Source organism: Leuciscus leuciscus (assembly GCF_965113295.1).
Source record: "Leuciscus leuciscus genome assembly, chromosome: 3".
NCBI lineage: Eukaryota > Metazoa > Chordata > Actinopteri > Cypriniformes > Leuciscidae > Leuciscus > Leuciscus leuciscus.
Window position 1 is genome coordinate 65,697,486 of NC_138727.1, and position 27,556 is coordinate 65,725,041.

General features: G+C 37.5%; 1 protein-coding gene across 1 annotated transcript; it reads right to left on the reverse strand.

Annotated features, from left to right (window-relative positions):
• Nucleotides 1–235: 235 nt before the first annotated feature.
• On the reverse strand, nt 236–27,207 carry LOC309495376 (NACHT, LRR and PYD domains-containing protein 3-like). The gene is made up of 10 exons (XM_082165076.1): nt 25,926–27,207; nt 25,440–25,712; nt 25,197–25,259; nt 12,089–13,841; nt 11,993–12,052; nt 9,206–9,370; nt 8,246–8,419; nt 5,818–5,988; nt 5,690–5,736; nt 236–1,301 (listed from the first exon to the last, which is right to left on the reverse strand). Exons 2-10 carry the CDS (start codon nt 25,699–25,701, stop codon nt 763–765), a joined length of 3,234 nt encoding a protein of 1,077 aa, XP_082021202.1. The 5' UTR covers nt 25,702–25,712; nt 25,926–27,207; the 3' UTR covers nt 236–762.
• Nucleotides 27,208–27,556: the final 349 nt, after the last annotated feature.

Here is a 27,556-nt window from a genome sequence, read left to right on the forward strand (position 1 = left end):
CAATATAAAAAAAATATATAATTTTTAATCTTTACAGAACTGTAACTCATTAAGCTTTAACTTTGTAATTCATAACATGAAACTGAAATTATCCATGTGCTTTTTTTCTAGATTAATATAAATGAGGTTCCCTCATTTAAATATTAAGAAAAATATGTTTACCATTTTTTTTTCCCCACTTCAGGAATCCCTCAGTGTGTCGCTCACCCAGTGTCAGAAAAACACAGGACAGAAGTTAATCTCATAAGTGAAAATGATTAAGTTTATTGCAGTGCAGCAGTGACAATTACACAAAGCACCTCGAGTCAGACTGAACTAAACTCAAACATTTTATCCAGTTTGTAAAACAGTGTAAACCACCCCTAATGTAAATTAATAAATAAGTTCAATCTCCAAGTGACCTGACTGAGCACAAGCAGTTTCGCAAAGCTGAGAAAGATTCATCAAAGCTGATGCGAGTCATCTGACACTTGTATATGGAGACATTTGTTGAGAAAAGCTGAATATAGATGACATGATTAAAATCTTTATCTGCATTACTTCTGATCGCACAACCTCATTGGAGTATCATATGGTAAGATGAACGTTTTTGTGATGCTGTTCTCATTTAACTGTCATTCATTCATGTTCATCTCTAAGTTTAGCATTGCTTCAGCTGTTTAATATTGGGGTGTTTTAACCCCCGCCCGCAGATAAAACACAAGGCCATGCACATATGTATGTGAGAAATGAATGTACTTATTTTATCTTGAGTGTGCAACTTTAAGTTTTAATCTGACACAGAGACACTGAAGAGTTCCCATAAACCCTAAATCCAGCAAAGAGGGGTTCCTTGAATGTGGTGTTGAATGTGTGTAAGTGTGTGAGTGTGTGTGTGTCAGAGACGCTGTAGAAGGACAGAGTGCCGGCTGACACGTCCACATACACTCCTACTCTAGTAGACATGGGTAAAGGGACACGTATGACCGTTTGCTTTTTATTGTGACGGACAGTGAATCTATAATCAGAGCAGATCAGACTCCAGGATTTGTCATTGTATCCAAACTCACTGTCATGCCTTCCTTTCCTGTTGATTCCTTTATACATCAATGACATTCCAGCATTATATCCGCTCCATTCAGCCTCCCAGTAACAGCGTCCAGTCAGACTCTCTCGACACAGAACCTGGTCGCAGTTCTTAAATCTCTCTGGATGATCAGGGTACAGCTGATCCTCTAATACATGTGTCACCTTCCTGTTCTCATCAGACAGAATGAGTTGAGTGTATGCTGTGTTTGGATCCAGTGTGAGATCAAAGGCATCTGAACACAAGAAGAGAAAAAGATCCAGAATAACAACACAACAATCATTACTTACTTTTACTTTTAAAAAGCATGCAACCGATTACCTTAAAAAAACGAAGTAAAGTGAAATAGTACATGTACTGTATTTTGTACTGACAAATGCTTAGTTAGTATAGTTCACTTACACAAGAGTTCTAGTAATTAAAAAATAACTGTAGAGAGTACTTGATAATTTACGTTAGATTTACTCTTGACTTAGTATGTGTGTGTGACATGGCGATGGTAGACCACACTCCGACAGCTCCAACACGGAGTCCCTCCATCCATTTCGGTCAGAGGCTGCAAGTCTGCAAGCCTCGAAGATGTTCAGCCTCATTTTTTCCAGATCCTCTTCCAACTTGTTGAACCATCTTTTCTTTGGTCGCCCTCTCCTCTTTGTCCCGTGGACGTGACCGAATAGAGCGACATTTGGAAGTCGTTCTGTTTTCATTCAGACCACGTGTCCAAAGTATCCAAGCCTCTTTTTCTGAATTTGTTGCACCACATCGATTTCCATCCCCAATTCTCTTCTTATGTCGACGATTCTTATTCGGTTTCTTCTTGTCATCCCTTGGATTTTCCATAAGCAATTCATTTCAAACACTCTCAGTTTATTCTTGTCTGCTTCTCTTAGTGTCCATTTTTCTTAATTTTACAAAAGTATGTTGAGTACCAAGGCTTCATAAACTCTTATTTTTGTAAATCTGGAAATGTCTTTAGATTTCCATATGGAGTTCAAGTTTTGCATTGCACCACACGCTAGTCCAATTCTTCTTCTGTGGTCCTGTTCTTTAGAGGCGTCCTCACTAATATTTCCTCCCAAGTACACAAATTCGTCTACCTGCTTAAGTTCCTGGTTTTCTATTTGGATGAATACTTTGGTCTTTTCCCATCCAATATGTTGTACTTCTGTCTTTCCTGTGTTGACCTTCATGCCCATCCTTGTACTCTCCTCTATGATTCTGTTGATCACTATTTGTAGGTCTTCCTGGTTTTCTGCCAAAGCTGCGATGTCGTCCGCGAATCTGAGGTTGTTGATGATTCGTCCATTCATGACTGCTCCTTCCTTCGCCTCTTCCAGTGCACTTGCCATGATCACCTCTAAAAAAGATATTAAAGAGAAGTGGAGACACCATGCAGCCCTGTAGTACTCCTACTATTGTTTCGAACCATTCAGTCACATCAGCACCTATTCTTACGGCGCTGAATGTACTTTTATATAGGCTCTCTAATATTCTGACAACTTTTTCTGGGTATCCTAATCTCCTCATCACATTCCACAATCCAGCTCTCCACACGCTATCGAATGCCTTTTTATAGTGTAAATAGCATACAAATAAGTCCTTGCTGAAGTCAGTATACTTCTCAGCAAATTGTCAGAGCATGAATATTTGGTCTATTGTGCTCTGTGATGTTCTGAAGCCCACCTGTTCTTCGGAGAGTATTTCTTCCGTTTTCTTCTTTATTCTTTCCATAATTATTGTTGTGATGATCTTGCCACTGTGGCATAACAGGCTGATGCCTCTGTAGTTATTGCAATCCAGTTTATCTTTCTTTTTGTATATGGGAACGATGACAGCTTTTTTCCACTCTGTTGGGAACACCTCCTCGTCCCAAATTCGTTTACAGAGCTGGAAAATAATTTGTAATCCTGTTCCATCTGTAGCTGCTTTTATTTACTCTGCTGTAATATTATCGATGCCTGAGGCTTTCCTTGTTTTAGGCGGTCTATTGCTCGGACAACTTCTTCCATCATGATGCACGGTGTTGGTTCTTCGTCTCCGTTGTAGTTCAAGTTGGCCAGAGTTCTCTCGTTGGTCAGAATTCCACTGGATTTGGATCGTTATACAGATCTTCGAAGTTCTGCTTCCAACGTGTCTTTACCTTTTCTGCATCAGTTATCATAGTCCCATCTTTATCCTTTATTATACTAATTTTGATGGTACTCTTCCCGCTTAGGTTTCTGATACTTTCATATACTTCTCGGCTCTTGTTTTGTTTTCTGCTTTCTTCTATTGCTTTGCATGTGTCATTTATATATCGTTCTTTGTCTGTTTTTGCACTTTTTTTTTTACTTGTCGGCATAGGTAGTTGTAATGTTTTACCGTTTCTTTGCTTTCTCTTCTTCTCGCTTTACACTCCCTCCTTTCATCAGAGAGTTTCAGTGTTTGCGAAGAAATCCAATCAGGTATTTTACCACCTGATAACCTCCCTATGATCTTGTCGGTTCTCATTCTGATTTGTTTCCATTATTTGTCGATGTCAGCTGATGGATTTTCTTCTATTCCTCTGGTGTCAAGCAGGTCGTTCCATCTTCTCTCAACCTCTTCTTGGTATTTCTCCTTTATGTCTTCATCCTTTAATTTTCTTGTGTCTGCTCTTTTCTTTCTCTTCCCCTTGTAGTTTCTCTTGAGTTTTAATTTTATGTTGGCCATCACCAGTTGGTGGTCTGATCCAGCATCTGTACTGGGGAAAGCCCTGCTGTTCCTCACGCTGCCTCTCCCTTTCCTGCTGATCATTATGTATTCTGATTGCGGTCGACACCGTTTGGTGATATCCATGTCCAGCATCTATTTTCCTTGGACTGTTTGAATTGGGTGTTTGTGATGATAATATCGTTTAATCCGCAAAAGTCTATTAGCCTGTCGCCCCTATCATTCCGTTGTCCATATCTAAACCTACTACTCCATTTGAGTCCTGATACTGACATCCTACTTTGGCATAAAAGTGTCCCATCAGGATTATGAGAACTTTTTTTGGCACATTACTGATTACTTCTTGTAGTCTGGAGTAAAAATCATCCATATCGTTATCGCTTGCCTTCATTGTTGGAGCGTAGACCTGGCATACCGTCATACATCCGATCATGGTTCTGAATCTTGCTGTGATAATCCTGTCGCTTACTGGGTTGTACCCCAATAAGGCTTTCTCTGCCAGTGAACACCAGAGCTACTCCAGATCTATGAAGGTCTTCTCTGCCGCTGGATAGGATCCGATGATCTTCATAACGTTTGTCATCCGCTCAGATCCAGTGAGTTTCAGATATTCCAATGATGTCCCATCTGAATTTCTTCAGTTCATGCATTAGTAGTGCTGTTGCACCTGTTGTGTGCAATGTTCTTACATTCCAACATCCTATCGTCAGGATCGACTTTGTTGTTAGAATGATTGACTCTTTAGCATGTAATCTATCCCAAGAGGGTTTAAAGGAGTCGCTTCTTGGCTCTCGTTAAGAGGATCGTCTGCTTGTTGAGTCGATATAGCTGGGACTTCAACCCAGGTGTATGTTTGTTGTTCTTCCATGTTGGGGTTTCATAGTCGATGTCGATGGTTTAAAGGGCAGCTGACTAGACCTCTCCCTCTTCCTGTCCTTATTTAGCCGTTGGCATCTTTTCTTTTTGCCGACGTTTCCAGAGGAGATGGACATGGATGTACTTGACTCCTCCTCCAAGTTCAAACTTGATTTAGTATAGCTAAAGTTTTTGTGTTTTGCACACTGAATGTTGAAGTCTGTTTGTGGCTCAAGCATGGTCAATTGCAAGATATTGTCATAAATATAGAGGTATAAATATAGAGATTATATCAACACAATTAAAAGTTTCAAAGGGTGTTTATGACATAAGTCTAAGCAATAACATTTTAAAAGATCATTATTCGACATGAAGGAAAGTAATAAATATGTTGCTCTTAAAAGGTGACCTAACTTCCGACTGATTTGGTCAGAAGTTAGGTCACCTTTTAAAAGCAGCCTATTTAATACTTCCCTTTCATTGAAACCAAATAACTGTGATTTCTTGTTGCAATTCTGCATCAATAGGAAGAGAATTTCAATAATATAAATTATGTTTGAAGTGCCCAACCAAATGGAACAATAATTACCATAATGGGGATTTAAAACAAAAACATTTTAGGAAAATCAGTATTAATTTATGAAGTCAGATTACGTGATGTTCACATAAATGTTTCAGTTGAATTGACAATTTAACATTCAAGATGACTTTGTGTAATGAGTGAATGCAACTAGAGAAAGATAACTGTAGAAGTGGAGGACATGAGTGAAGAGTCTTAAGAATTGCCCTGTCTCCAAAACTTTTTTTTCTTCTTGACAAAATGGCACTCAAACCAATCAATTAATTGACTTGGGTTTTCTGAGTAACCAATGCATAGTATGTGAATAGTACAGATTACTATATTTTTACAGTTAAGACATTAAGTAAAGTTAAGTAAAAAGTGTTAGAACAACTATTGGATTTTACAGTGTAGACGTGTGTGTGTGTGTGTGTGTGTGTGTGTGTGTGTGTGTGTGTGTGTGTGTGTGTGTGTGTGTGTGTGTGTGTGTGTGTGTGTGTGTGTGTGTGTAGACGTACACTTCCGTAGTCCTGCTTTCATCATGACCTCTCCTGCATGATTCACACTATAAACACACAAACACACATTAATGTAGATATCTATCATGAACACACGTTTAGTATTTCAGTATTAGTGTGTGTCATACTTGAGTATCTGCAGTGAACAGTTTGGATCCTTCAGTTTGTCATTGAGTAGCTTGACTGAATCTCCTGGGTGATTGTAGCTCAGATCCAGCTCTCTCAGATGTGAGGGGTTTGAACTCAGAGCTGAAGACACATAACCATAGCCTTCGTCTGTCACCATACAGCCAGACAACCTACAGACAAACACACAGTGTCAGATTGTCCCAACCAGCTGCATACATCATGTATATGTCAGTGATGTCACACTAAGGAGCCCCGTACACACTGAAACCTCCTTGGACCGAGGTAGCACTCCTTGTGTATATTAAACATCAAACATGGATAAGAAGAGAGTAATTGCAGATGTTTATAATCAGATATTCACAAATCCCTCTCAAGTTCCATAAGGAGACCCATAAAAGCATCCAGTCTGGTGAAGTAACCCATAGCAGATGTGTTGAGAATGACATGCGTGTTCTTAGTTTTACTCTATTCAGCTGCAGTTGTGAGTGATTGGCATTTTGTTAGTTTTTTTTGGTCAAAAAAAAAAAGAAAAAGAAAAGAATAAAAAATATATATTTTTAATTTTTTTTTATTTTTATTAAGGTTGTGGTACCACACTCATTCACGCTAGTGTAAAACCATCAGCATAAGACACTTTCCCTTTCTGCCATGTTTTGTTTTAATCAGAAAAAGTTGCCAATAAATCAATAATAATAATAATAATAACAATAACAATAATAAACATTTATTTGTATAGCACTTTTCATACATGGAATGCAACTCAAAGTGCTTCACAAGCATAAAAACAAATAATAGGAATACAATTTAATACAATATTAATGTAAAACTATTTGAAAACAATGAAAGGTTCACAAAGGTTGTGTCAGGAAACACAGACTTGTAGTGAGCAGTGAGAAACAATAACAAATACTTATTCAAACAGGTAAATGGTCAATTAAGTATATTGCAGGTAGACAACAACCATGACTTTCACATAAATGATTTGTTGAGTAACTTGAATTAAGGATGTTTCTTCTTACAGGGAATCGGAGAGCACACTCGTAGAACTGGGGACATGAGGAGGAGACAGGCTGGAGTGGAGACGAGGAGAACAGGTAGGATTCTAAGGGAGAACAACACGTAGGTAGGTATCTCAGGTAAGATTATCATCCAATGTTGGGTGAGTCCTATATGAGACCAGACAATCTCCGTAACTTGGTAGCGGTGTTCAACTAGATTTCGAGAGCACATGAGGATGTCGTCAATTTAGACCAATACAAACTTGTGAAGAAACTCTTGGAGTACTTCGTGCATGAAATCTTGGAAGACTGAAGGAGCGTCGACCAGGCCATACGGCCTAACATAGTACTGAAAGTGGCCTATAGGTGTCACAAAAGCTATTTTTCACTCATCTCCATCGCAAATCCTGATTAGATATGCGCTACGGTAGTCCAGCTTTGTAAAGATAGTGGCGCCGCAGAGTTGTTCTAGTGCTGCCGGGATGAGAGGAAGTGGATATATGAGTTGTATGGTGATCTTGTTAAGGGAACGATAATCAATAGAAGGCTGAAAGCCTCCTTCCTTCTTTGCCACAAAGAAAAATCTGGATGCAGCAGGGGATGTTGATGGTCGAATGTAGCTCTGTTGGAGAGCTTCCTTTAATAATGCTGTTTCAGTATTATGACCTTGTCTGAAACCTGACTGTTATTTCTTCCGAATATTATATTCATCTAAAAATTGATTCAGCTGTTGCAGTACAACTTTTTCTAAAATCTTCATTAAAAATAAAATGTTAGAAATTAGTCTGTAGTTATTAAGGAGAAAACAATCTAGGTTTCTTATCTTTAGTAGTGGCTTCATATTTGAAAGCATTAAGAAAGATGCCTATTTCCAGGGAACAATTAACTATATCAAGGACGTAGTATATCAAACAGTGCAAATTCTCTTTTAAAAAATACTGTTGGTATAGGGTCAAGATATTTAAAAATCTCACATAAAACGCAGATATAGCCATAATAAGTTATTCTGAATTCCATTTTCTGTTGTATATGGGAAGTGAAAAAACATGTCTTAAACATTTAAAGCATTCTGTATGTATTATTAAATATTGTATTACATTGCAACTAAATACAAAAATGGGTTGCTATTTCTTTGAAGAAAAACACTATTTGGGTTACTGTTATACTGCAAATGGACAGAGACATTTTCTAAAACACTTGGGGCAGTAGAGAGTTAACCACACACCATCTACACCAGGGTTTCTCAAATATGGCCCTTGAAGTTCACCGTCTACAGAGTTTAGCTTCAACCACGATCTGCCTGTGACTTTCTAATAATCCTAAAGAACTTGATTATCTATTTTATTGTATTTCACTGCATTTTTTAACAAGGGAGTGTAGTTGTACTTTTTTCAAAACACACAGACCAGTTAAATATCCCCATAACTACCTCATTATCTCCAGTTGACAGTTTGGAGTCTTCAGTCCATCAGAGAGCAACTTCACTCCTGAATCCTGCAGCTCATTGTTACTCAGGTCCAGCTCTCTCAGGACACAGTTTGAAGATTGTAGAGCTGATGACAAACTCTCACAGCACTGAGCAGTGAGATTACAACATGGTAATCTAATACAAAAAAGAAAAGAAACATGATACTGAAGTAATCATTACAAATGGAAAGTGCTTTGAAAACACACGCTAATGTCTCATATTTCAACAATCTCCTCATTCTTTGAATTTCACTTTCCAATTTCCTATCTAAATTTGTATGACTACTGATATACACAATATGAATGCAAACAGAAAAAAAAATTTTTTGATTGCAATTTGTAAATGGTGTGACAAAATATGGTTGTAAATTCACTGAGTCAATGATCACATACATTTTTTAGTGATTTGCTTTATACAGTAGCTGTGCTAGTTTCAAGTCTCTTGTATCACTCCACACTGTCTCTGCTCACATAATAAAATCATTTACACTCAAATGTCCATTTCATTTCCATGTATTTTTTTTATTACTCATATAATAAGCAGGATGATGTATGCTTAGTAAATAAATGTGGAAATAAATAAATGTAGACATAAAAACATATGCACAAATACATTTGGAAATTAATGCATAAATAAATAAACGTGGAAAAAATATATTTTTTGTATTATTTATTTATTTTAATTATTTTTTACATTTCTTCGTATATTTGTGAATTTATTTATTATTATATCAGCTTTGGCATTCCATAGCTTAGCACATCATTGCAGCAAAATACATTATTTTACCCACTACACTTCACATCCGGATCCTGATCATCCTGTCAGGATTTAGTTTGCAAATAATCATATGACTGTACATTATCTTATACATAACGTATGATGTGCCTCGACAAACTGAATGAATCAGTGTTAAAGTCAAACCTCAGTATCTCCAGCTGAGAGTTCTTCAGTCCATCAGAGAGCAGCTTCACTCCTGAATCCTGCAGGTCATTGTTACTCAGGTCTAGCTCTTTGACACAGTTTGAGGATTTTAGAGCTGATGCCATAATTTCACAGGACTGACCGGTGAGATTACAGGACTGTAGTCTGTGGAAAACAAAAACCTTTATCAGCTCTCTGAATCTGAGTTGTTGACTAGAGAATAATAATAATAATAATAATCAAATAATCAAATATTATTATTATTATTATTATTATTATTATTATTCTCTAGTCAGAAACTCTGATTCAGAGAGCCAATGACTGATGATGCGAAAAGGTACTAATGCTGAATTTTAGCATTGATTTAAGTGAACATTATTGTAAATGAAAATCCTGTCTCGTTCACATGAACCCAATATAATTTCTTGTCTCGTCTGGTGAGCTAAGTGTCTCGTCACACCCCTAATATATATATATATATATATATATATATATATATATATATATATATATATATATATATATATATATATATACATACACACTCACCTAAAGGATTATTAGGAACACCATACTAATACTGTGTTTGACCCCCTTTCGCCTTCAGAACTGCCTTAATTCTACGTGGCATTGATTCAACAAGGTGCTGAAAGCATTCTTTAGAAATGTTGGCCCATATTGATAGGATAGCATCTTGCAGTTGATGGAGATTTGTGGGATGCACATCCAGGGCACGAAGCTCCCGTTCCACCACATCCCAAAGATGCTCTATTGGGTTGAGATCTGGTGACTATGGGGGCCATTTTAGTACAGTGAACTCATTGTCATGTTCAAGAAACCAATTTGAAATGATTCAAGCTTTGTGACATGGTGCATTATCCTGCTGGAAGTAGCCATCAGAGGATGGGTACATGGTGGTCATAAAGGGATGGACATGGTCAGAAACAATGCTCAGGTAGGCCGTGGCATTTAAACGATGCCCAATTGGCACTAAGGGGCCTAAAGTGTGCCAAGAAAACATCCCCCACACCATTACACCACCACCACCAGCCTGCACAGTGGTAACAAGGCATGATGGATCCATGTTCTCATTCTGTTTACGCCAAATTCTGACTCAAAAGAAATCGAGACTCATCAGACCAGGCAACATTTTTCCAGTCTTCAACTGTCCAATTTTGGTGAGCTCGTGCAAATTGTAGCCTCTTTTTCCTATTTGTAGTGGAGAGGAGTGGTACCCGGTGGGGTCTTCTGCTGTTGTAGCCCATCCGCCTCAAGGTTGTGCGTGTTGTGGCTTCACAAATGCTTTGCTGCATACCTCGGTTGTAACGAGTGGTTATTTCAGTCAAAGTTGCTCTTCTATCAGCTTGAATCAGTCTGCCCATTCTCCTCTGACCTCTAGCATCAACAAGGCATTTTCGCCCACAGGACTGCCGCATACTGGATGTTTTTCCTTTTTCACACCATTCTTTGTAAACCCTAGAAATGGTTGTGCGTGAAAATCCCAGTAACTGAGCAGATTGTGAAATACCCAGAACGGCCTCTCTGGCACCAACAACCATGCCACGCTCAAAATTGCTTAAATCACCTTTCTTTCCCATTCTGACATTCAGTTTGGAGTTCAGGAGATTGTCTTGACCAGGAGCACACCCCTAAATGCATTGAAGCAACTGCCATGTGATTGGTTGATTAGATAATTGCATTCATGAGAAATTGAACAGGTGTTCCTAATAATCCTTTAGGTGAGTGTATATATATATATATATATATATATATATATATATATATATATACCACAACGGTTTTTTCCATCCCTCCTCTACCCGACTCGACTGGTTCCTATTCCAAGCCTGGGATACAGAGGAGTACTTTGGGTTTGGGCCAAATTCCAAACTCGGAGTCCTCGAAAACCCTCAGAAAACAACTGCCACAGAGAAGACATTTTGTTCTTCTTTTTTTTTCAAAGATTAGTTTTTTTGCCGTTTTTGCCTTTTTATTATGATAGGACAGTGATTAGACAGGAAGCAAAGTGGAAGAGAGAAAGGGGATGGGATCAGGAAAGGTCTATGAGCCGGAACTCGAACTTGGGTCACCCAAGCTGCCCAAAAGGCTATCAGCGCCGATAATAGGACATTCTTTTTCAACTTGACCGCAATGTTTTATTCTCCATCATTCAATGTTTTTTGCCTGTACATAAATTAACCTTTGTGTTACTTCATCGCAGATTGAAATCTATAAATCAAAATATTTATTGCATTAATGAAGAAAAGGCTCAGCACCCAAGGCTCTATCGCCTATTAACTCAATGCTGTACAATGTCTTTGGGTGGATTGTTGAGGTGGACTGTTTGTGATTTAGTCTTAGTGACTTAAGAGTCCTCTTGACTACCCCTAAACTTTCACAGATTTAGGAGATGGTTTTAGCGCTAAACTGCTTTGTGAAATACTCTTAGAGCAAACATTTAGTATTAGAGTAAAATTTGTATTGACAAGCCCATTATCTTAGTATTAGTTTCTCCTAATTAGGCAAGTTTGTGAATATGGCCCCTGCAAAGTTTAGGTTCAACCCTAAACAAACACCCCTGAACCAGCTAACTAAGATCATCAAGAACATTCGATAATACTAGACAGGTGTTTTAGAGCAGGGTTGGAACTATCCACAAAGGTAGACCTCCAGGAAGAGGATTGGGCAATCCTGCTGTCAAGTTTGGCCCAAACTCAAACTTCTACAATTATGGACCAATTAAACTTACAAAGCATGCAAATAAATTAAAGTAAAGACAACTCTTACAGTGCTCGTCTAGTGTTTTTGATCACTGGCAGCAGTCTCATCAGAGCTTCATCAGAATTGCTGCTGATGTCAAAAGATACTCAGGAGAAGTTTGAACTGCAGAAATAATGCAGTTCAAACTTCTCTTGAGTCGCTTCTGACATCAGCAGCACGAACACCAGAGCCGACCATTGAGCAGAGGAGAGATTCTGTGCTGAAAGATTTCCTGAGCTCAGATTCTTCTGAATGTCCTCCGAAAAGTCATCTTTCAGTTCATTCAGACAGTGGAAGAGGTTAATGGTCCTCTCTACTGATTTCTCATTTTCTACTGTCTTTTTTATATATTCAATAGTGTCTTTGACATTCTCTATTTTCAGTTTCAGTCTGGGCAGCAGTTCCTTCAAGTCACTCTGATTGGACTCCAGCGAGAGACCCAAGAGAAACCGGAGGAAAAGGTCCAGGTGACCATTCTTGCTTTGTAAAGCCTTATTGATCGCAGCCTTATGAAAGTCAAATAATGACTTTTTGGAGATACTCCACTTCAGATTTTTAGACCATGATTGAAGAAATGGGTTTCTTCCAGAACATTTGTGTTTGAAAAGCACATAGAGGGCAGCGAGGAACTCCTGGACACTGAGATGAATGAAGCTGTAAACCTTTCTCTCCGACACAGCTTTTTCCATCTGAAAGATCTGAGTGCATAACCCAGAGTACACTGAACCTTCACTGATATCCAGTCCACACTCCTCAAGATCTTCTTTGTAGAAAATCAGATTACCCTTTTCCAGCTGTTTAAAGGCCAGTTTCCCAAGCTTCAGAAGAATCTGATCAAAAGACTTGGCTTGGGAGTTACATACAGGATCAGCACAGTATTTTGTTTTCATCTGTTGCATCTGTGAAAGTAAGAAGTTTGTGTACATCCCTGTGAGAGTTGTTGGTTTTTTGTCATTGCTCTCTTGAGCCAGAAGAGGCTGAAGAACAGTGAGAGAGATCCAGCAGAAGACAGGGATGTGGCACATGATGTACAGGCTCCTGGATTTCCTGATGTGACCGATGATGTTTCCAGCAACCCCGGGACTGTTTTTGTTGAAGTATTGCTCCTTTTGCTCGTCGTTGAATCCTCGCACCTCTGTCACCTGATCAATGTAGTCTCGGGGGATCAGACCGGCTGCTGCTGGTCTGGATGTGATCCAGATGAGAGCAGAAGAAACCAGGTGTGTCTTGATCAAGTTTGAAACTATTTTACTCACTGTTGTTTTTTCATGCACATCTGTAAATCCATCACACTCTTTAAATCTCAAAGGAAAACGACATTCATCCAACCCATCAAAGATGAACATGACCTTACCATCACCTTGAGGAAGAGAGGGCAGTTCTTCAGGATCGTTAAAGAAGCATTTGTTTAGCAGTCCCATGAGACTGTGCTGTTTTTTAATCATATTTAGTCTGCGGAATGGGAGTGGGAATATAAAGAGTATATCCTGATTTTCGTTTCCTTCAGCCCAGTCAAGAATGTATTTATTGACAGAGACTGTCTTCCCCACCCCTGCGATTCCCATCGTCAACACTTTTCTGTTTTGTCGACCCATATGAACTTTGAATATGTCATTGCACTGGATCGCTGAGTCCTTCGCAGTAAATCGGCTGATATTTTGTTCAATCTGTCTCACCTCATGTTCATTCACTATTCCTCCAGTTTCATTCTCCACCACATATAGATCAGTGTATATATCATTCAGGTACTGCCGATGGCCTGTCTGCGAATTACCAACCAATATCCGCTTGTAGACCTCTTGCAATTTGTTCTTCAGCCTGAGGCTGATCTTTCTATAAAGATTAAGATCAGCTACATTGTCCTCTGCAATTGAGCCTTTAAAGAAAGAGGAAAAGATGGCAATGAGTATCCATTATCTTTTTGTCTTAAAGTTTACATGTAAAACAATGAATAGCCATGAATAGTGCTGCAGTGTAAAACCTTGCTGTAAAAAAATTCCCAAATTCTGACACAGTAACACACCCTTGCATGCTTGTTCTATTGCGGATTGCTATTATAACGGCGGATTTGCCAGGCGCACGCCAGGAGCGGTTCGCCAGGAGCAGAAAAGTGACATTGTATGGGGATGGGAGAAAAACACCCAAATAAGCTTACGGTTCAGATCCACTTTTGCGACACGACTGACGCGTGGTGTCGCGACGCCTCCCCACATTTGTACGTTGATGGGTGTTCTAGTTTACCGCTATGGGCGTGGTTATGACCGAGCGGGAAATGTTGCGTATTTAAAACATGCGAGAGACTTCCCCCCGTCTCCATATGCTCTACTTCTATTGGATAGTCGCGTCGCGTTCAACGGAATTAATTTGCATAAAGATGGGCATCGGCCAGCTTTTTGACGTGCAACATTTTTCCAAATGAAGCGCCGCCTTCCCGGAATGCTTTGCGGGCAAAGTCGCTTGACGTCACCCATAGGAATAAAGTGGAGTGCGACGCAACAGAAGTGTTGCATGGACAAGTGGATCAGTACCGTTAGGTTAAACAGGCGTATAATAATTTGGATAAATGTGTAAGCTAGATTTATGCCTATTTTTTCACATCTTCATGGACACCACAATGATTTCCCTCGTGTAGAAATATTTGTCCTTGTAATTATGTATGGTTTGCAAAAATGGCAACTGCTGCGTAGATCAGAGAAATTGTGTATGTGCCCTTAAAATAGCATCTGAATAACGCGCCACTGACTTTAGACTAGGTTTTTCCTGGGCTGTGGCAGAATTTTTTCTGGAACTGCAAAATAATACCAGGGAACGTTTGCGCCGGAACACGCCTCCTCTTTTCGCTGAACCGCCCCCGGGAGCGCAAGTTCATTCCCTAATTTACCAAAGGTGTCTGTGGAGGGAAAAGTCTGCTGTGCGTCGGGTGCAAAATAGGAATGATACATGCGTCGGTGTACAAAGTCAATTGCGCTGGGTGCAAGATAGGGCCCCTTGTGTCTAATCAATGATTATATGTGTGTTTAATTAATTTTATACTTATTTATTATGGTATATAAATAAGTACCATATTATGGTACTTATTTATATGCCATATTATGGCCATATTATGGCAGAGTTTAGCTCTAACCCTGATAAACTCTCCTGTCTGTAGCTTTCTAGTAATCCTGAAGATGAGCTGGTTCAGGTGTGTTTGATTGGGTTCCCAGATAGCAAGAAACCATTAAAACAATGTTAATGTGTCAATGTTAACTGCATTTAATCAACACATGTTTGCTCCCGCAATTAATGTTGAATTTTTTATTTATTTTTCATCCATAAATCAATGGCACAATGTGATGTTGGTTCAACATCATGCTTGCACTCTCAGAAAATGAAACACAACAATTACAACCGACTTAAAGCCACACAGCCTGAAATCAACTGCAAATAAAAGAAGACAATAAATCGTTCAAGATCTCAGCAGAAGTTTATATATATATATATTCAATTAACAGAGGGTTGGTAGTTGATGTTTTATTGAAAAAGTTTGGTTACCATTATGGTGATCAGTGTTTATTTTAGCTGGACAGTTTGACTCTTAGCTTTTATGTGAGTTTTTGGTCTTTGTAACATTGTTTACCAACATGTATCATTTATTGCAAAGAAAGCCAGAAACCAAGTGTAACGTACGGATCCACTGGAGGCAAGCTTGTAGAACCCAAATGCAGTTTATTCAAAAGATCCAAAACATAAAACAAAATATAAAACAAAGACTTGGCATGGCTTGGCAAAACATGAAACTTAAGACTCACCGACAGCGGTTACACAAACAAAATACAAGACAAAGACACATGACAAGACAAGAGACACCTGTGAACAATGAAATAATGAAGTAATGACAACATGACACATCAGACAAGGAAACACATGGCAGGATCACATGACTAACAGGGAATCACATGACAAGGCGATGAAACATGACTGACATGAAACAAAACCAAAAAAAGACATGACAGATTTGTAACAGGAAAATGAAACATAACCAAATCAAGACAAGATAAGATGTTACATATGAACCTGACAGTTCAGGGAGCCAGGGCAGACCCGACAGTTCAGGCTTATCTGTTGCAAACTTTCTTGCAACAGATAAGATGTTCTGAATGTTGATTTTTATATATACAGCAGGATTTAAAAAAAAAAATTTTTTAGACACAGACATCAAGAATCAGCATACGAATCTCAACAATGGTGACATGCTTCATGCCGCAATGCAATCTGGTTTTATACTATGGTGGCTCCCAATATATACATTGCAGCATGATGCATGTCACCATTGTTGAGATTCATATGCTGAATCTTGATATTAATAACAAATTGCCACTTTTGATCAGTGGTACAATTAGGGAAATACGGTGCTGAAAGTTAGTTCACCTGATTATCTTTGTTTCTGGCTGTCTTTGCAACAAAATTGTGTTTTAGTGAACACTGTTACAAAGACCACAAACTCACCTAAAAGCCAAGAGTCAAACTGCTCAACTAAAGCAAACACAGATCATCATAATGGTGACCAGATATTTTGCAATAAAAACATCGACATCTAAACATCTGTTAATTCTCAAGAATAACTTCTGCTGAGATCATGAGAGATGTATTGTCTTCTTTTATTTCCAGTTGATTTCAGGCTGTTATAGTTGTTGTGTTTTATTTTCTGAGAGTGGAAACATGATGCCGAACCAACATCACATTGTAACATTGATGACATTTAAAAAAAATACAACATTAATTGTTGGAGAAAAAGTGATGTTGAGTCAGCCGAATTTCATAACAGTATACTAATGCGTTCATAAAATACAGTATTTTACTACAAAATTAAAAATGGCAGACGATCAAAATGGCCGATATGGACAAAATTGGATATCATTTGACTCGACATGATGCCCCGAATCTAACAAGACCTTTTATGATTGTTGGACAATCAATACAGAAGTTATAAGCGAAAAAAGCCATTTTTGAATCTCCGGACCAGTAGGTGGTGCTGTGCTGAAACGCAGCATGTAGTCTCAGGTTATGCTTGTGGTGATATGTACCAACTTTGGTCTGAATACGATAAAGCGTTGCGGAGATATAGTCTTGTGTCCAATTTGGGGTTCTCTGCATCAATTTAATTTATGTGTTATGCAATAACAGTTGGCTTTATTAAAAAGCTTTTAATAATTTTTTTTGCCAGCATTGTCTGAAGAAGATGGGATTCGAAAATGAGACAAACCGTCTAGGAGGAGTTTGAAAATTCAAAATGGTGGAAAAATTTTCCTGATGGAAAATTACATCATATGAGCCGAATCGGCTTGGGCCAAGGAATCAAGTGGTTTCTAGCCCTTACGGTTTAAAAGTTATTAGCATAAACATGAGTGCAAATATGGAGAGCTGGTGGTGCTAGAAACTGTAAGGCGGGTGCCAGTAAGAAAAATTCACATTTTAACTCTCTCTTGCACATGCAACAGCAACATCCAAGACGCACCACAGAGTGCAGCTCACACCTCACTTTTACAGTCTCATCATCTCCCCCCGCTCCCCCCTTCTCCACCTCACCTAAAACTCACTGAAAACCTATGCAATGTTAAGTGTGTACAAAAAGTAACTATACATGTTTGGTATCATTTAAAGTGTCTCATTGCCCCAGGTAAAATTCTCCCAGCCATAATGAAAAGCTAAAAAAAAAGTTATAAAATATGAGAAATGTGGTGTGCCCCTTAACCCTCTGAGGTCGAGAAACGCGCCGACGCGTTTTGCTGGATTTTTTTCACATAGCAGCAACATAAACTTAAATTACTCCATCATTTATGGTTATACAGAAAAAAGAAATATAAAAAAATAATCTGTGATATTTCTACTTTTGTATGTGTCCACTTACAATCAAATCAAAACATTGTGCTTTTGTAAAATAAAGAAAATAAACAGGGTGTGCGTTCTGCCTCTCCGTCGCGGTGAACTTTTTTTCTTGAGCACATCTATAAACTGAAACAAAACTCAGCGAATACTTCTCACACATTTATGAGCCATACACCTTTATACACATTTAAGTGTGTACTTTTAAATGATCGGATTCAAACTGAAAACAAATATTCTCTGTTTAAGTAATTTGTATAAAACCAACAGGATGTCCAGTATCTCAAACGCTTGCTAATTACTTTTTAATTCGACACGCCCACTCGCGCAAAAGAGATTCACATGCAAATCTCCACATGGAACGCGAACGCCCTCGTTACCTCAAACACAAAACACCAAAACACTTCACAAGTCTCTGCTTTTCGTCGAGTTTGGAAGACACGTCTGAGCTTACATTGGATTTAACTCAGAAGAAGAAGAACGTGATTTGAAGACAAGAAAGATGTAAGGTAAGAAATTCTTACTTATTAGTTTATGGTATTGTTGCATAAACTTCACATTGCAGTTGAACTGTTGCTAGATATATGGTGAATATTATACTATTTAGACCCGTGTTTACTGTTAAATACTGTTTGTGGATATCTGCTCAAACATAGATATGTATAACCATAATGTTTAATATTTTGGAGCGCGATGGCGTTTGAATATATCATATTTTGGAGCGCGCTGTGGGTTTGAATGTATCATATTTTGGAGCGCGCTGTGCGTTTGAGTGTATCATATTTTGGAGCGCGATGGCGTTTGAATGTATCATATTTTGGAGCGCGCTGTGGGTTTTAACCCTCTGGGGTCTGAGGGGTTTTTGGGGTCCTTGAGATGTTCTGACATGCCCTGACATTTGTGCTTTTTTCAGTTGCTTATAAACATATTAATGGCAAAGGTATAATTACACTCTATTTAGCACAAACAGGGCTACCATAATATGTGAGCAACATGCATGTACATGTTTGTATTTTTGAGAGAATAATGTTTATGCATGGTTATTGAAAAAACTAAAAACTAAAGTTTCTGAAATAAGGCCACAAAACACATACTAAATACGTGTCAATAAGACTTTTGACTAATTGATGTCTTTGCCTAGAGTTTTTTCTTCAAAATGATGTGAAAATCATCCTGCCCTTATCATTCACATAACACAATACATTGATTTAAATCTTGTAAAACACTTTTTGTTTGTAAAGGCAATATGCGCAAGGGGCGTCAACCATTCAACAGCATCATGCATATGTAGTGGTTCACACCTCAGGAGACAATGGGGCCCGCATACTTAATGAGCCATTCATTCAGGTGTGTCACCTATAGCCACAAGAAAGAATGCAAGAGCAATATATATACAGTATATATATATATATATATATATATATATTCTACCAAATTGGTTCACAGTTGGAAGCATGTCAATTATTTATTTTTTTTCATAAATTTTGCTTGCAAATTGTATAATATCCAAGGAAAACATGTCTATTAATTGTGCAGTTAATTCTCATACTGTATTTTCAGTTTTGGAATATGTATCCTCTCCCCAAATTTGTCAATAATAAAACACAATAAAAATTATTTAAAGAAAATGCTTATATTTACCTTTTAAAATTTGTTTACATCTACCTTGTAAATATATATTTTTTTATTAAAAAGGTTACAATTACAACAACAATTGAAGTGTAATCTTTCTTTGTAAAAACTAAAGTATACATTTTATCATACATATTTCAAACTTCGAATATAGCCTACATTGACAAAACATACTATATTTAACATATTAGCAAAAATTGGCAAACAAAAGCTTATTTGAGGTGGCAGATATTTTACAGTAAAAATGTGTAATCTATCCAAAACTAATCAACGAAATGTTGTCTTTCATATGTCTGTAACATAGGTCTTTCGTTTTTATTATAAGGAATATAAATGTTAATTTGCAGTTTAATACGTTGCTTATACAAATACATTTTATTTCAACATATTTCAATCGATTTTACTCAGTATAGCAAAATAGTTTGCTAAAAGCAGATCATTTATTCACACACAGAAACGCAATTCAAATGTAAACCGTCTTTTTGCGAGTTGTGGTAAACAGCGCATCTCTGCGTTCATTCATTCACACAGAAACGAGATTTACTTGAGAATGAAAAAAAAAACGTACTACATTATTCCATCCGTTGCTCCTCGAAATACCAGCACTTCTGAGGTAAGTTTTCCATTATTATTATTCCTCACAGCGCTGCGAGACAGTGTAGACAACTACACTTATCTGAATAAACTTGATGTGTTTTCTCGAGCTGATATGGGGGCGTTCACAGTTTGTATGAGATCGTCTCAGTCATTTGCGTTTGAATAGCGCGCGCTCTCCGTGGGCGGGGCCGATTATAACGTAATGAGATGAGATGAGCTCGACTGGAATCGCTCTCTTTTAATACAGATTTCACAAGATGAGGATATTTGTTTTTTATATAAATTACTTCATTTAAAAGACGAGAATTCAAGCTTCATGCCTGTGTCTTTGTATGCCTGTTTGACTGAGTATTCGCTCAGTTATTGTTCATTTTCGGACGCGTTTCAGAATGGACTTCACTGGCAGAGAGAAGGCAGAACTCGCTTCGTGTTTATTTTTCTTTATTTGGCAAAAAGCACAACACTTTATTTTTATTGTGAGTATACACAAAAATAATACACATTTAACAGAATCGATTGATGTATGAAACTCCTATGGAAAATCAAAGTCAACAGAGTATTTATGAGTTTCTTTTACATTGATAAAAAAAAAGCGAGCTGGTATCGCCGGCGATACCGTAGACCTCAGGGGGTTAATGTATCATATTTTGGAGCGCGATTGCGTTTGAAAGGAAAAATGCACCAAACATTAGGCTTTATGTTTTTACTATTATCTCATTTCATATCATCATAACGAATGGAAACATTTGAAGTAACATATGATAATCAATATATTTTTCTCTAGCGTAGTTGTTCTTGAAATCTTTTGGAAGATTTAATTTATTGTTATTATTATTTTATGCAGCACTGCGTAGCCTATGCCTACAAGGCACAACAAACCTGGTGTTCATTATATATTGTTGGAAACTTGTGTGTGTGTGTGTGTGTGTGTGTGTGTGTGTGTGTGTGTGTGTGTGTGTGTGTGTGTGTGTGTGTGTGTGTGTGTGTGTGTGTGTGTGTGTGTGTGTGTGTGTGTGTGTATTCTGTGAATTTTAAAAAGAAATTTTAAGCAGAAAAATCTAAAATCTATTCCCAAAATCGTGCAGCCCTATAGTTTCTCTTGATATCAGTATGTTCACAGTTTTTTCTTTTTTTTTTTCTTTCAGGGACCAGATGCAACTGAGTCCTGCTGACTTCAACATTCACATGAGTCTCTGTACATGAACATGGTAAAGTGAAAATCAAACACCTTGGAAATGAAAGGTATGTACAATGTTTTTAGGAATGGCACAAAGGTCTCTGTCTTTGGATCATTGTTTTTAATGTGCTCTTTTGTCATTTGTATTTTTGGATTGTGTTGTGTTGTAAATAAATCCAAACAATCTAAAAGCCATTCTTTTTTAAATCTCCTCATTCTTTGTGCAAGGTTGCTCTGAATGACAGGGCCTGATCGCTCCTAATAGGGCAGTTAGGGGAGTGTCTTTGTCTTTCTCAGGTGTTAAAGGCTTACATATTCATGAGATGATCACGCCTCTTCGCATATGGCTTTGTCACACAAAACACGTCTTAGAAATTTTAAATCAATATATTGTCTTATCTGAATGAGCAGTCAGGGTGATTTTCACATAGTTTTGGAGCAAATATTCTAGGCTATGTCATACAATTTTCAAAAGTCTTGTGAAGAAATAATCAGTATGGGTTTCATGGCCTTATTTCAGTGAGAATTTTTTTTTGTATTTTCACAAACCACGCATAAATGTCATTATCTCAAAACTACAAACTTTTACATACATGCTGCTGATATATTATTGTAGCAGAGTTTGTGCTGAATACAGTGTAATTAGACTTTAGCCATGAAAATGTCACTAGTAGCAGAAAAAAACACAAATGTCAGAGCATGTCAGAACACCTCCAGGGCCAGAAAACAGCTCAGACCTCAGAGGGTTAAAGGTGTGCCCTCCCCCAGTTCCTCCATTCAAACTACCTCCTGTATGTAAGTAAGTATTCTCTTCTACAGGTATCAAGAACCCATTCAGGGAGTCTGTAGGTAGACTTCCCACACGATCGCTGTGTGTAGTTTTCATTGCCAGGTAAATATCTCTACAGTTCCTCGATTTCTGAATTGTTGTTATTGTGTATGATTAACTGATGATTTTATTCTATGAATTTGATTTTGAATTATTGTTTTATTACCTGGTCAATATTATGTTTGAATTCATTCTGAATTACTCTGAATTTATTTTCTCAAGTATCGAATAAGTGAAGTCTTATGTTTCCGCAAATCTGCGTCCAGGGTTAAGTACATACTAGATCCCAGTTTAGATGGAACGTGAGGCACATCTGATTCTAGATTCCTGAGTAACTGCTTGATTTTAAGTTGTTATGCAGTCGAAAAAAGGGGATTAGATAAAAATACTATTAAGGTAATAGCAAGCGTTAAAGCAGCGTTATCTTAATGTACTAGTCATAACCTCTGGTTATTGTTTGGGCTTTAACTAAGTTGTAATATGGGCGACTGTAGGGAGTTACATGGGTACTTTTTAGCAATAGCAAGCGTGTATGCAGCATTGTTGAATTGCTTTAGCCATAACCTCTGGTTATCTATCAGACTGGCGAGTTTGTGACCGTGAGATCTGCTTAAACGGCCGGCGCAAGACTCTCTGAGCGACATAGCTTCCTAATGAGTGAGTAAAATATAATGTAAAGAGTTAAATAGAATAATCAAACGTTCACTCACATTTCATGATACTCGGATATCATTAAAAACCTTTTTTCATTTACGGAGTCAGATAAAATAATGAGGTAATACATATGAGAAAATGTATTTTATTTAATCGTGTTGTGTTGCGTAAAAGGAAAGACAGTAACGTGCCGAGACCTTCACCCGTCCTATCGGATTAACAGGCTTACAAGGGATTGAGGTAGAGACTCCAAATTTGCTATGACGACAGTTCAGACTGTCCTCTATCTGTATGCCAAATTTCATAACTTTCCCGCCAGCGGTTCTATGGGTTGCCATAGACTTCTAGAGCGGAAGAAGAAGAAGAAACGGAAGAATAATAAGAACGAAAACAGATACAAAATGTGCCTATGCACCTTCGGTGCTTGGCCCCTAATACGTTCACAGTAATAATAAGCTCACATTATTAGCACATTATAAATATTAGTTAATAAAATGAAACGGCTGTTGGTCAATTTAAGGCAGTCGATTTCTGCAAATGAAATGAGTTAGCTCGAGTTTTAATTTAGTGCATGGTACTTTTGCAGATTACAGTAAAGAACTTTACAATTAATAGTCAAGTCAAGTCAAGTCAAGTTTATTTGTATAGCGCTTTTCACAATACAGATTGTATCAAAGCAGCTTCACAGTATTAAATTTAAATAATACAACAAAGTTTATTTCAAGAGGAATTTATTGATTGATAAAATTAAATTAAATATCCCCAAAATATCCCCAACTGAGCAAGCCAAAGGCAACAGTGGCAAGGAACCGAAAAACTCCATCAAGTGACCTAATGGTGTCCTAAAACTCCATCAGGTGACCTAATGGAGAAAAAAAAACCTTGGGAGAACCCAGGCTCAGTCGGGGGCCAGTTCTCCTCTGGCATTTATGAGCTAGAGGCCGGATTGTAGTTTGAACTGTGGGATTATATGAATGCCTGGCAGAAGAGATGCGACTTTAATCTAGTTTTAAACTGGGAGAGCGAGTCTGAGCAACGAACAGTATCAGGAAGACTATTCCAGAGTTTTGGAGCCAAATGTGAAAATGCTCTCCCTCCTTTGGTGGTTCTGAATATCCTAGGTATGACCAAAAGCCTTGAATTTAGTGATCTTAAAGAGCGCGATGGATTATAGGGCGATAGAAGATCCGTTAAATAGACTGGAGCTAAGCCGTTTAGGGCTTTATAAGTCAGTAGCAATACCTTGTAATTAATACGGAACTTTATAGGTAACCAATGCAGTGATGATAAAATCGGTGTTATATGATCATATTTTCTTGATCTCGTAAGAACTCTAGCGGCGGCATTTTGGACTAACTGTAGCTTGTTTATTGAGGATGCAGGACAACCAGCTAATAAAGCATTACAGTAATCCAGTCTCGAGGTCATGAATGCATGAACTAACTTTTCTGCATCAGAAACTGATAGAATATTACGTAGCTTAGCAATGTTTCTAAGGTGGAAAAAGGCTGTTTTTGTAACATATGAAATATGATTTTCAAAAGACAGGTTGCAATCGAGTATAACACCCAGGTCTTTTACTGTAGCGGATAAAGTAACAGGACATCCTATGATGTTAAAGTTGTATTGTGCGAGGTTTTGTGGGCGGTTTTTTGAACCGATAAGTATTACCTCTGTCTTGTCTGGATTTAATAAAAGAAAATTACGCATCATCCAATCTTTTATATCTTTAACACACTCTGTCAATTTGGAAATTTTAGCGTTTTCATCCGGCCTTGATGAAATATATATTTGAGTGTCATCAGCATAACAATGGAAACTAATTCCATGTTTCCTTATAATATTTCCAAGTGGCATCATATATATTGAAAATAACAGAGGGCCTAACACAGATCCCTGCGGCACTCCATAGTTTACTGGAGTTATGATCGATTTTTCTCCATTTAAATAGACAAAATGGTAGCGGTCAGATAGGTATGATTTGAACCAGCTAATAGTAAATTACTGGCAACAGTGTTGTTGTTTTTTTGTTTTTGTTTTTTGTTGAAAAAACTACTTCCTAATTCCATCCTGTGCATTCACCAAATTTTGCATGTGTCATTGTAATCATGTCCTGACAACACAAATTTGGTGACTGTCCCAACTACTGGTCACAATTATAAGCAACTCTATAACAGAATAACTGTGATGGATTGGTCATCTGACTGATGCTTCCCTGCCTATAGCCTCAGATGCTGAATCAGTTTCAGCATCCCTGTGACCCAAAATAAGACAAAAGGATTTATGGTTTATAGTACAAGCCGTTTTAAATATGGCCTTTAAAGCATCATACAATTGATCCCATTTACGTCATGTAATTTCTGCTTGTAGTTATATGTTCTCTTGTACCTACATAAGAAGTATGTACGTAAATACGTATGAAAGAACCCCATTAAAGTGCCAATATGTATTCCCCTGTACAGACAGTGACCCTTATTTACCACAGATCTGTAGTGAAGCAGCTCCAGCTGTGACAGAAGCCTCCACATTTCCCTCAGCCTGAACTGTAGAAAGAGAGATGAAACAAAATGAAAATAATTTGACATAAATCACACAAACAGCAGCAGAGAGGAAAGCCAACAATTACATTACTGTTCAAATTAAAAACCATCACACTTATAAAAAGTCACTCTATTAAATAAAACAATACTATTTCTATTGTATTAATGTAATTTTAATGTTACCTTTTTTATGTTCATTCTCTAACTGTTCAGCCAGACGGTTCTGGTTCATCTTCCTCAGGATGTTCACTGTGATCTTCACAGCTTCTGTTGGTCCAAAACGTGCCACCATTTTATCCACTGTGTCTAAGATATCCGCGTTCTCCATCTCAGAAGTTGAAACACACTCATGATTCTTCAAGTGCCACTGAAACTGCTTCAGATCATCTTTTACTAGTTCCTTCAGTGAGTTCACGAGCTGCTCCTTAACAGACGCCATATTCATTCACCGAATCACTGTTACAGGACGAGAAAAAGATCACTCTTAACATTTGGATTTAGGTCCTCAAATGTTATCTGAATTATGAAATTAAGCTGTGATTAAATAGTTTTAAATTTCAACCACAACATTTAGATTAAAGTCTCAATATTGTCTGATACTTAAGGTCTAGATTCAACTTTTGAATATACACAGGTATATATTTCATGAAGTAGTATTTATTAACTTACCATGAATAATGGGGATGTAGATGTTTCTTGTTCCTCCTTTAAACGGTCGTCTCTTATAGCAGAAGCTCTGAAAGTCGTCCCACTTCTGCATTTTTTATACAATGGGAGTGTTTTGTCCAAAATAAGCAGAACATTTAGTTATAGCAGAAACATTTTAGAAAAAGAAAACTAATGAAAATGAATGTTTTCCCCCAGAGACAGCGAGAGTGAAAGTATGTGGAATGTGTAGAATCAGTCAGTCTTAAAAACAGCCAAAAACACCTTATCTGAAGTACAATTCAGTGTATTGGAAATTACAGGTAAAATGAGACAGGCATCAACGAGACATACAGATAAATATAGACAGACAGAACCAGAGACACTCTGAATACGGTGGAGTAAAGGATGATGCTAGTTGATAGTCGGTTAAATCTGGAAAAATAAGAGTCATTAAACCGCATGTTGCTACAGTGACAACTAATGATGTGCATTTTAGTGAGCTTATTTACTGTTTGAGCAATCTGGGGTCTTGCTGAAGACACTCACCAACTCATTGAAAAACAATTCAGAAAGCCTGTCTTTTTGCTCTGTCTTCAGATTACCGTAATTATCAAAATAAGCACACACTATTTTCACTGTAACTGGTGAGACAAATGCTGTGTTGAACGCTGCCGAGAATTGTGTCATAACCATAAAATTAAAAGATGCCTCTATTTGACACATTATTGTAGAGTTATTACTTAATTTCATGGCAGGTTATTGTTTTCATGATCAGTCTCGCTGCTCAATGCACATCTTGACACACACCCTGCTATAGTGGTCAAATGTGTGAACAGCATCTTTATTACCAGGACTGCGTTCAGCCCCGACAAAAAGTAGCAAAACGTTTTTTTAAACAGAAATGTTGGTGCGTTGAACACCCTGTTCTGATGACGTAAGAGTTGCAACTACGGAAGCTGAGAAGGACATTCTTTGTGTTCGTTTTGAAGAATTTTCGGAGCGTGATGAAATCGGTATAAATACGTGCAAAATATGCTCGATGTTACAGTCACTGCCCTCGCCGTCCAGAATACAAGAGAACATCCCAATCGAGTGAAGGGGTTTGTGGAAACTGTGGTTCCTAATTATTGTGATCCAACATTTGCCTCGAATTTCAGGATGAAAAGACAAACATTTCAGGTGAAGGATAATCCACTTCATACCTCTGAGACTGTGTTATGATCTATATTACTTTATTATTTTTATTGTGAGTATTAGCCTTATCGGTAACACTTTATAATAACTGCATGCTATTAATCATTAGTTAAGCATTAGTAAACAATTAATTCATCATTTATAAAGTATTAATATACATTAATAAGCAGTTTATAAATACAGTTATAAATGCTTTGTTCTTGATTTATAAGCATTTTTTATTTTCATACTTTATTAATGATCAATTTATCATTTCTAAATGAATATGGCATTATTTACAAACTGGTTATTTAGGAGTTGCCAGTGTTCATAAGATCACTTAGAAAGTGTAAGTAAATGATTAATAAACTGTTTATATACATATTATTAATCAGACATATAGTAATAGTTACTTTGTGTGTTAATAAATGCTTTATTAACATGTATTTCTATTGTAATGCAGGGTTAATTCAGGTAGT

Excerpts from the sequence above, each read along its gene's own strand:
- LOC309495376 (XM_082165076.1), bottom strand. The coding sequence starts at position 25,701 with ATGAATATGGCGTCTGTTAAGGAGCAGCTCGTGAACTCACTGAAGGAA. Across the intron at positions 25,260-25,439 it reads AGAGAATGAACATAAAAAAG|TTCAGGCTGAGGGAAATGTG; the intron begins GTAACATTAAAA and ends CTCTTTCTACAG. Across the intron at positions 1,302-5,689 it reads GAAAGCAGGACTACGGAAGT|ATGCCTTTGATCTCACACTG; the intron begins GTACGTCTACAC and ends TCTTGTGTTCAG.